The sequence below is a fragment of the Ipomoea nil genome, unplaced genomic scaffold (assembly GCF_001879475.1).
Source record: "Ipomoea nil cultivar Tokyo-kokei standard unplaced genomic scaffold, Asagao_1.1 scaffold1720, whole genome shotgun sequence".
NCBI classification, from domain to species: Eukaryota; Viridiplantae; Streptophyta; class Magnoliopsida; order Solanales; family Convolvulaceae; genus Ipomoea; species Ipomoea nil.
Window position 1 is genome coordinate 351114 of NW_017618148.1, and position 10963 is coordinate 362076.

Below are 10963 nucleotides of genomic sequence, written 5' to 3' on the forward strand. Positions count from 1 at the left end.
TTACATTAGTTGAATGAAAGCAAGTCTAAACAAAAATTGTCAACTTCATATGTTGCAATTATTTCCTCTGTTTGCTTCTCGGGTGGTCCCCAAGATGTTGTCTTAGATTTTAATTTATTACCAAAAAAAAAAAAAAAAAAAAAAAAAAAAAACTTTATGTTAAACGTATATATTCTGTCATGTACTGTTTACAATTTTGCTTATTTGTATCTTTCAAACGATAGATTTTATTTTTTTGCCTCAATAACACCACTTGTGCTTCATTGGGCCTTCCTACATAGAGATTTGTAAGATTTTTGAGAAGGATCTATCAAGCAGTAAATGTAAAGTGTTTACCGTTCAAGACAACTGCTCTGATACCACTTGTTTGTTCTGTTAGGGTCGAAAGAGAGTCTAGAAGAGGGTGAATAGACTCTACTCAATTTTAAAAACAATTCCTTTCGGAATTTGTACGCAGCGGAAGAATATGAGTTTGTTTTAACTTAAACTTTGCACAAGTTGAATATGGAAAATCTTAGGGTTTGGTCAATATGAATGCAATGCCAGATAGATAGTTAAATGAAAGTAATGAGAGAGTGAGAGTGAGATTTTTATAGTGGTTTGGCTGTTAACAAAGCCTACTCCACTCTTATTCCACAACTTGTGAAAGTGTTTGCACTATCACTCCTAGTACAAACTAAACAAGCTAGCTTCCTTGATCACTAAGCCGGGCAGCTACTTGTGTAAGTTTTTCAACTCCTCGAGTTTACTCCGCCTCTATCAACTTCTTCTTCAGAGTTGAGGGTTGGAAAGGAATAACAAAATCCTCCAACAATTTGAAGTCTTGACTTGTAGTTGAATGATTCTTCACGTAAACGATGCAAGACTTCTTCAAGCTGTGAAGTATGAAATCTGGATGAGCCTCTTTGAAAAACTTCACAATCACACGCTGGTTAGTAAAAGCTTTTGGATGGCACTTGTTTGAAGAGCTTTTCTTAAGATAAAATCAGTTGAAAACCAACACCTTCTTTAGTGGTGAAGAGGGGTATTTATAGGTGGGGAAAAATTCATCCGTTGGAGGGAGATGAAAATTCAAACTTATTAACCAGTGTGTAATAACCACTGGGCATGAAACATTTAATTCGGCTGTATTGTATAGTCGTTGGAGTCAAAAGTTGCTTGTCCTTTTGTCCTCTTTCACTGACAAAGGTATTAATCATTTAATGTTTCTTGGTTTTTGTGAATATCATTCCTAGGACTCCTTTTGTCTAGGATGATTGTCCAGCTGTGAGACATAGACAAACATTCTTCTTGTTCACATGTAGAAATTGTCTATTTAAGTCTGACTTAGACTTTTTGTCTCGGGAACGAAAGATAGTCCTTATCTTTCGTCTTTCCTTCTAGTCAAGTGATTTTTCTTATCATTTGACATTTACACGAGAGTTACGTTAGACCCTTCCATGTTTCGGTCTAAGTTGCTCTCTCGGCCTTCTCTTGATCTTCTCTTCTTTAGGTAGACCTAATTTACTAAACTCAACTCAGATTCATGTAAATGTGCTATACTTAACCGATTCACAAGGTGAGTTGAGACTGCTTTCGTTTAACACGAAAGATGCAGTGAAATTAAAGTAAAAAAAGGGATCTACAATCCTAGTTTGGTATCATTAAAATCTAAATACATCTGTTCCTAACAATTCATAAAGCAAGAATTGAAAGAGAGATTAAAAGAGAAGAACTTATAATCTATTAAATAATGGAAGTATCCTTGAATTGCAATGTCAGTTGGCCTTGAAAATGGCAATGAAAAACTCTTAATCTACCCTAATCTAACCCTATTCTAAGTTGCTGAGAGAAGTTAAATGACGAACAATCTTTAAAAATATGTCAAAATACATGATAAAATAATAAACAATGCACTTATAACCGCTATAGAAGTCGTGGTAGCTTGAAATATCTTGCAAGCTAAGTTCTCCAAGCCATGACTATGGCCTGGCCCTTGGAATGTAGAGTTGTCCTACATTAAAGTTTTTAATCTTTAAGTTAGCTTTCAAAGGTCATTAGAAATCACTCAATTTGGGCCTTCCTACATAGAGATATAACAAAACACCATTCACTAGCCTAGTAGCCACATGTATGGGCATGATTTGTAGATTTTAGAGCCGGACTCTAATATATATTGGACATGGTCACAGGCTGTGTCACATACTCTAGTCCTTGCACCAAAGCCATTTTCATCCTTTATTATTATTATTTTTTATTTTGCGTCTCGAATCATGTCATGATGCTTGTAACTCAATTTTTTTTTTATCTTAGGCTTCAATATGGCTCCTGAACTCATCCTTGTGTCAAGATGATTTCAAAATACATCTAATTAAGTTCAATTCTTCATAATTCAAAAATTAATGTCTCTTAGTCACCTAGACACAATCAACAACTAAATAATTAAGCATCTAAATTAGCTATAAAATATATAAACAAGAAGCAAATTGGCAAGAAATGTAAGGAAAAATCTAAGCAAATGTATGTGACATTTATCAGCCCTAGACTTATTAGGGTTTCCTAATCCCCCTCTTTTGCTTTCATTCAAATAGGATGTCAAAACCATGTAGAGATTTTAACAATTTATGACACTTTGTCCTATCAATGAAAAAATTATAGAGAAAACCCCATAGTGAGAAAGGGTCATCAATTCATCAGCTTATAAGCTAATGTCATTATTCAAGTACTATACATTCTGCAGCATTTGATTATAGTCATGATTAAATCATATTATGCATAAATCTTGTAGTAAATGTATTATAGTTTGTTACGGTTCTAACTTGTTAACTTCCATTGGATAAGATATTTTGGTCCAATCTTTAACTATGGATGACTTGGATAAATCTGTTCCAAGAATTGCCATAGATCATTTAATTTGAAAGTTGAATTTCAAATTGATCTGGTTGGAAATGAACTTTTTGTTTGAATTTGATTTATCGAGTTTGGCTATTATAGACAGTTGACTTGACTTTTACACAACTCTGACACATTATATTCCAACTTCATTCATCATGACATCAAGTTTCCCATTGTCTAGGACCTTAACTTCTATCCTAGCTAGCTAACATGATGTGTCAAGCTCTAAAGACAACACATCAAGTTTGACAAAGAAATTTACACCACATTATGTCCAAACTCAAAGTATACAGTTACCAACACAACACATTGAGTTCAATAGTTCATGTGAAACTCTTTTATATATATTCAATTTTAGCTTGATCATTTTTTTATTCAATACGAAATTTTTACATATACAATAAGGTATCATTTGTAAACTAAAGCTACATTTACTCTATAAATCCCCAACAAATATTGGGCTATAAGTATGGACTACATACGTACCTACCCCTTCACCTAATGAGACTTTTTTAAAATTGCAATACTCCTTGAGTTATATCAAACCTAGCATGACTATTGGTATTGATGGGATAGGCATAACAACTACATTTTACTCCGTGATGACATATTTTGATTTATTCACAAATTTTATTTTTATTTTTTATTTTTTTAATTTTCTTCCTCAAATCAAATAAGGTCATTTATATTATATCCCTTTCAAATTTTTAATAGCTCAATAACTTTGACCGGTTCTTTCCCACAAATGTTTCTAACATTAGTCCATAAATCATGCACTACACTGTCAAGAGTTATGGGTTATTTATCCATAGGAGTTTGGACTTTTCCCTTTAATTTTTCCCAATTTGAATGTTTTTCTTGTCTCATACTACATTGTGTTATTAAACTCACTGCAGTCCAGAGATAATTAAATAGGTTGATATATAACTAAACCGCCCTAAAGGCCCCCCACTATTTTGTACTAGTAAAAACAATCATTTTTGGACTAATCCTTTGTTAGACTTTCGTTTGCAATGTGTATAATAATTAATAATTTGTTAGCTCAATTAATGCATCAATATAATCATTGATGTATCAATACTAACTTATAGGAATTTTTTTTTTGTTACAACTTATAGGAAATTAATCAATTATAAAAACACTTTCTATTGAAAATATAATTTTGTCATTTCAATATTGGGGTGTTTGGTAAATAATTGTTAGCTGATTGGGTTAGTGTGTTCGATTAGTTGATATCATTAACTGATTTTAGAAAGATATTTGTTAAATTAGCTGTTACATGCAAAATGACTTTCTCAAAAAATTTATTGAAGAAAAGCTACTTTGAAACAGCTTTTTGAATTTTAATATTTTGAAACAATAAGCTGTTACAAAAAGCTAAATAATCAAACACTTATATTGAATATTTAACAAAGTCAAACAACTAATAGTGATCAAATAAGTCAAAATTGACTATAAGCTAACTATGTTGCTAAACAGTGTCATTATTAATTAGAGGCCGCAAAAATAAGTCAATGACAAAAGCTATAATTTTTCCTCAATATTCTTCATAAAACTGAATTTAACATCAGAACTTTGGTTTTTTTTAGTGTGATTAAGTTTTCGTTGAATTGTAGACACCTCTAATGAGTGGCATAACTTACTTAAAAATTTAAGATTATTCCATACCCAAACCTAAAGATCCAAACTTTGGACCCAAATCTTTGGATATAAATAAGAGTGGCATATATGATGAGAGATAGCCCCAAAGAATTGAAGTACAATAAGTTAGAGAAGGATGACAGGTCAAAACCTTCATAATGTTTTCATATGTGCAATTGTTTGTTTGATGAGTATGAGTTCCGCCATGGCATCTGACTCATGTGTAGGAATCAAGGGGGCTTATTGGCCTTCTGATTCATCTTTCCCACCATCCGCCATAGACACAACTTTATTCACTCACATCTACTACGCATTTCTCAATCCCAACAACGTCACCTTCAAATTCGACGTCGACGATTCCACGGCGAAGCTGCTCCTCGGCTTCACCTCCACTCTCCGGTCCAAGAACCCGCCGCCGAAGACGCTGTTCTCAGTCGGCGGGGCCAGCGCCGGCGGGAGCCTATACGCGCGCATGGCTTCAACCGCTGCGACTCGGAAGAGCTTCATTCATTCCAGCATACACGTGGCTAGGAAGTTCGGGTTTGACGGGATTGATTTGGACTGGGAAATGCCCCAGAACCCAGAAGAGATGGAGCATTTCGGGGTCTTGTTAGGCGAGTGGCGCGTGGAAATCAAGAAGGAGGCGCTGCGCAATCGCCGCCGGCCAGAACTGTTACTCGCGGCGGCGACGTACTTCTCCGTTGACTTCTTCTTGGACAAGGTATACCGGGCATACCCGGTGGCGGCGATCAACGAGAACTTGGACTGGATCAACGCAATGTGCTATGATTACCATGGATCATGGGATACCTCGGCGACAGGAGCCCAGGCAGCCTTGTTTGACCCGAAGAGTAACATAAGCAGCAGTTATGGTCTCCAAAAATGGATCGAGGCGGGGCTTTTAAGAAGCAAGTTGATTATGGGCTTGCCGTTGTATGGAAGGACATGGAAATTGAAGGATCCTAGCTTTCACGGCATCGGAGCTCCGGCCGTGGACGTCGGCCCCGGCGGCGGGGCTCTGACATTTAACGAAATTGAAGCGTTTAATATTAAGAACAATGCGACGGTGGTTTATGACGCGGCGACTGAGTCTGTGTACTCGGTGGCGGGGACATCATGGATTGGGTACGATGATCCTAGATCCATCTCGGTTAAGGTCAAATACGCTCAGACTCTCAAGCTTCGGGGCTACTTCTTCTGGGCCGTCAATGGTGACCATGAGTGGAGAATCTCCAAACAAGGTACTATTTTAATTTTTAAGTTAAACTTTTTAGGGTGTGTTTGGTTGGTGGGTTTTGTCCATAGGAATGGGTATGAAAGTGATTCTTGTGGTTTGGTTGATAGGTTTTTAGAATACTAGTATGGGTTTCGAATACCCCATCAATTGAAAAACTTATACCCAAATACAATATGGATTTCATTCCCTTATTCATTCTCAAACACTACTATAAGTAACCATTTTCATTCCACCTTACTACCAAACATGTTAAATACTTTTACCAAAACCCATTACCATTACCAAGTATTTGATACCCATTCCGATTCCGATTCCTATGTGCGAACCAAACACACCCTTAATTTGTTTCGATATAATTACAGTTGATTTTAGTTTTTTGATATACTCCAACTACCTTCTCAAAAAATAAACTTACAAAAATAGCTTGCAAAGGCCTTTATGACTTTCAGACAATTGTTATACGATGAACCAGAATCCATTTTGCATTGTTAACCTGATTCAAAAATTATACGTTTGCAGTAAATATATATTCTATATCTGCAATTAATCGTACCTATAAAAAGTGTTAATTGTTATTCTGATCCTATCTTTGACTTACTTTTTTTTTTTTCTTTTTGTCTATTTATTTTGCAGCTAAGCAGACGTGGGGTTACTACCAAAGATGATGGAATTATGCTTGCTTCCCCTTCATGAATAAAGTGGATTTCTTGTCTGTGTGTGTGTGTGTTTTTTTTTTTTTTCCATCACATATATATTGTTCTATTGTTCTTCAAATTCAATGTCACAGTAATGATTGCAATTGTGATTTTGTATGTAGCTTTATGAATAAAAGTCCAAAGTTTTTTAATAGTGGAAGCTTTTTTGTTTTTTAATCTAAACAAGAAATGAAATTTTTTTTACAAAAATAAGAGATATACTTTGCTTCAAATATATGAGTCTGAGTCTAAAAATAATGGTATACAAATTATCAAATCATCAAATCTAATTAAATGAATTAATCAACAATAAATATAACATTAATTCCAATAAACTGTTAATTAACCCAATTATATATAAACCATACACAAATTCGCAAATCATATCCCATCAACATTAATTTACAAATTCAAACCATATCAAAGTCCACATTTAAAACGCACTCAATCTCTAACAATCACCAATCTCTTCCACATCACCATTGTACCACTTTTTATCAAAATCCATCTCTAATCACTAATCCCGTTCACATGGATGAGCATATTGTTGACCCTAGTTAAGCTTGGTAAAAAGTCTACATGGGTGAATAGACATTTTAAACTTTTTCAAAGTAATAATTAAATAATCAGAGCTTGTACTTAATTAAGTAAGTTAAGTTTTCAACACAACCAAAAAGGCAATGTCAACCTCTTAACTTGATAATCAAGTCTGAGAGATTATGCAGCAAAAATTATGTGTTTCGAAGAAGTTTTGTTAAATATACAAGTATAAGAGAGATACTAAGATATAAATTAAAGTGCTGAAAAAATAAATCGGACAAGATAATTTTATAGTGGTTTGAAGTGATGTAATTCTTCTACTCCACTATTCTCCTATCGTCCAAGAGGAATTTACTATAGCCACTTTTCTCGTACAATTACAATGAACGATCAAGTGCTTTGATCACAAAGCAAGCATTGATCACTGGTTTTCATAGGCAATCCCGGTTACTCTTCCTCTATTTACCACGCGATAGAGATACAAACATTCATTGATGCGCCGCTTCTAGTATCTTTGAACTTGTTTGAATGGCGATTGAGCTTTTGAATACTTGATCTTACAAATACGAATATTTCTTCTGTCCGTTGAAAGAAAACAAATTCAAATTCAAACTCATCCACTTGCCATTAAAAAATTGTGCTAGGATTTGACATGTGTCGATTGCGTCCAATAGTTGCTTGCAAATAGTCCTAAAAATTCAGCTTTTAATTTGTAGTATTTCAAGAACCTTTCCTAAGAAGACATGTATCCTCCTTAGATAATGTGCAACACTCCAAAAGTAGTAAGGAATAAGTAGAGAATGTTCGTCAAAACTCTTATTGTATATTGAGAACCTAGCTTGCTACTAAGAAGTCATGTTAGTTGTTCACAAGGTTTTGATGCTTTAGACTTCTATTGTTGATAAACTCTTACTTCTATTGTTCTCAATGAATACGCGATGTATATGAAAATATATATGCAAAAATAGGTCACCCCGGCCAATTCATCAATAATAGTAAATATGAAGTAGAGATTAAAAAATATATTAAATAAATAATTTAAAAAAATTATACAATCTTTAATCCATCCAAATGCTAATTGCTAAAGGCTTTCAAATATATCATACACAATTTAATTAGAAAGAAAAGGTAGGTTGCATTGGTAGCGGAACACATGAAGGTAATGTATAATTGGATTAATTAATAATGATATATGGTTAAGAATGAAGTTTGAATTTCCAAATTAAAGAAGCAAAAAATTGGATGGTATATATATGTAGATTGAACATGAGCACCAATTCACCCTCATCAACCTGCATGCGCTGCATCATATCCATTTCAATTTGTCTCGTCCCACGCCATGGAAGCTGCAAATTAATGTATGTTAGTTATATGCACAAAATTAAAATGAATCCATCATTATTCAACACATTTAAGCTTTATGATATAATTAAAAACATGCATGCCACTCAATTACAGAAACATAATTAATTTGGTTGAACTAGGATTAAAGCAATTCACTTCAATTATAGAAATTTCAATTAGGCTATCCCAATAGTAGATTTTAGGGTGTTTTTTTTTTTTAGAAAACAAGGATGATGTGGAGGAGAGAAGAAATGGGATGTTTGCAGGAGGAGGGGTTTCTGGTATGAAAATGTGGGGCCCGTATGGACAAAAAGTTGTGCAACACCCGCTTCAGCACAACTTAGCTTGTTGGGGCACGCCCCTAGGCGCGTTTTTTTTTTTTTTTTTTTTTTTTGTCAATCCATCCATTTAAAATGGTAATCGGGGTGTCATCACACGACATGTTAGTTGACACCTTTGAATGGAACATAAATGATTGAAAATTTTAAAAATTAGTTGGTGTAAAATTAAAGTAGAGAGGGAATATAATTTACCTGCTTTAGATAGAGTCCATTGGTTGTCATAGCCGAGTGCCCAGAAAAAGTAGCCACCAAGACCTTGAGCCTTAGCAAACCGAATCTTGGTGGTGATTGATGTAACATCATCGTACCCAATCCAATTTGTTCCTGCATATGAATATGTAGACACTGTGGCATTATCATACACCACAGTGGCGTTATTCCCCAGATTGAACCCAACTATATCACTGTAACTCAAGATGCCGTCGCCGTTATTCCCAGGCCCAACCCCCACTGCGGCATCTCCAATCCCATGCTCCTTCGGATCCTTCAACTCCCATGTCCTCCCATACAACGGCATCCCCATCACAATCTTCCTTGAATCAAAGCCCGTTTGTTTCCACGACCAAATCCCATAGCTCGTGCTGATGTTACTAGTCCTATCGTACAGCAATGCTTGCGCCCCTGTCACAGTTTTCAATTTTAGTTCAGATGGTGCAATCCGCCCGTCGAGATTTAGGGTTAGAGCCAAGTCGAATCAGAAAATAAAATAATTGATTAGTCTGAACTGAACCTAATATAACTAGTCTGAAACTGAACATGCTAACCCAACCAATAAGTCTGACAATTCGAAACATAGGGATACGATTAGAGCCATCAAAACGGCCATAACTTGTCGAGCTAGCCCGTCCCGCCCCACCAAAAAGGCAAGGCGAGCTCTTAAAATCAGAGCCCATATTATAGGGGACTTTTTAACCCGCCCCCGCCTAACCCGCGGGCTTGACGGGGTGGGCGGGCAAGCAGGACGGGCTTTGGCAGGTTACGCCAGCAGGCCCATTTTGATAGAGGTAAGATCAACACAAACCCAAAAATAAAATAATAAAGTAATTGATTAGCTCGAACAGATAAGTCTGACAGCTCGATAGGACTAGCCCAACCTGACATTCCTACCTGTGACGGAAGTATTCCAGGCGCCACGGTAGTCATAGCACATTGGGTTCAGAAAATCCAGATATGTCCTCATGGCGTGGGCCGGGTAGCTAAGGGACGCCGGGAAGAGAAGAGTGGGAGCGAAATAGACGGCCGCAGATAGTTGGAGCCGTGGTTTTCCACTGGAAAACGAGTCTTGGTCGACGGCGAGCCGCCATTCTTGGAAGAGCAGAGAGAGGTTGGCCATGGCTTCGGTGGTGTTCGGGTATTCCCAGTCGAGATCGAGGCCGTCGAAGTCGAACTTCCGGGCGACATCAATGGTTGATTTTATGAAGGACGCGCGAGTGTCTTTAGAGTTGGCCACGATGTCGAGAGTGGCGGCTCCGGCTATGGACAAAACCGCCTTCGCCGGAGGGCGTTGAGAATGCAGAGAGGAGGTGAAGTCCTGCATCAACTGCCCGTCGGCCGGCGTGATTAGCAGCTGGAACGATGTGGGATCAGGGATAGCGAAGGCATAGAAAACGTGAGTGAAATATTCAGTGGGGATAGCGGCCGGTGCGACCGTTCCAGCTAGCCACGACGGCCAGTAGGCCCCTTTGATCCCGCCAAACGGTAATGGTTCCGGCGCCGGCGCCGGTGACAAAGTGGGTATTAATGCAGAAGAGACTGAAAATTCTGCAGATGAAACAAGAAAGAAGGGCAGAAATATTGATAAATATAGTTTTGGGTCCACCATTGTTGTTTATTGCCTTGCAGATCAGATTAGATGCAAAGATGTATATAAAATCTCCCGTTTATAGCATATATATGATGCATAAATGAATGAACGCTGTAGTGTAGTGTAGTAATTGGATTTAGTGGCACTACGTATTCTCCGATTACGTCGAAAGATGCTACAACGTAAAGTTTATTGATATGTACAATGCAAGAATGTTTTCGTGTTAAAACAATATAATGGAGATCGAAGACTTCAATTTTGACTTTTACCTGCCCAGTGCTTCTTCTTGTATTGGCCAGTTTCTCAATGGTCAACGGGGTTTTCTATGTTACCGTTCTAGAAATGCAGAAATTGTGAAACATAAAGTATATATATATGCTCCCCGTGCGGTTGTACCGGTGATTAATGTGCCTAAATTTTATACTGAATGTGCGTGAGTCTTGTGCTTAAGATGCATGAGGGTTGTGTTTAATGTGCATGAGTGTGT

At 36.7% G+C, this 10963-nt stretch overlaps 2 protein-coding genes across 2 annotated transcripts; one reads left to right on the forward strand and one right to left on the reverse strand.

The window, feature by feature from the left end:
* Positions 1-4611: 4611 nt before the first annotated feature.
* LOC109191735 (acidic mammalian chitinase-like) lies at positions 4612-6599 on the forward strand. The gene is made up of 2 exons (XM_019342388.1): positions 4612-5756; positions 6386-6599. The coding sequence occupies exons 1-2, from the start codon at positions 4652-4654 to the stop codon at positions 6415-6417; spliced, it is 1137 nt and encodes a 378-aa protein (XP_019197933.1). The 5' UTR covers positions 4612-4651; the 3' UTR covers positions 6418-6599.
* Positions 6600-8188: 1589 nt separating this feature from the next.
* Positions 8189-10680, reverse strand: LOC109191734 (chitotriosidase-1-like). The gene is made up of 3 exons (XM_019342387.1): positions 9780-10680; positions 8865-9293; positions 8189-8333 (listed from the first exon to the last, which is right to left on the reverse strand). The coding sequence occupies exons 1-3, from the start codon at positions 10492-10494 to the stop codon at positions 8305-8307; spliced, it is 1173 nt and encodes a 390-aa protein (XP_019197932.1). The 5' UTR covers positions 10495-10680; the 3' UTR covers positions 8189-8304.
* Between the last annotated feature and the right edge of the window lie 283 nt (positions 10681-10963).

Coding starts and splice junctions, on each gene's coding strand:
- LOC109191735 (XM_019342388.1), top strand. CDS start 4,652: ATGACAGGTCAAAACCTTCATAATGTTTTCATATGTGCAATTGTTTGT. Junction 5,757..6,385: donor GTGGAGAATCTCCAAACAAG/GTACTATTTTAA, acceptor TTTATTTTGCAG/CTAAGCAGACGTGGGGTTAC.
- LOC109191734 (XM_019342387.1), bottom strand. CDS start 10,494: ATGGTGGACCCAAAACTATATTTATCAATATTTCTGCCCTTCTTTCTT. Junction 9,294..9,779: donor CTGGAATACTTCCGTCACAG/GTAGGAATGTCA, acceptor AAACTGTGACAG/GGGCGCAAGCATTGCTGTAC. Junction 8,334..8,864: donor ATGGACTCTATCTAAAGCAG/GTAAATTATATT, acceptor ATTAATTTGCAG/CTTCCATGGCGTGGGACGAG.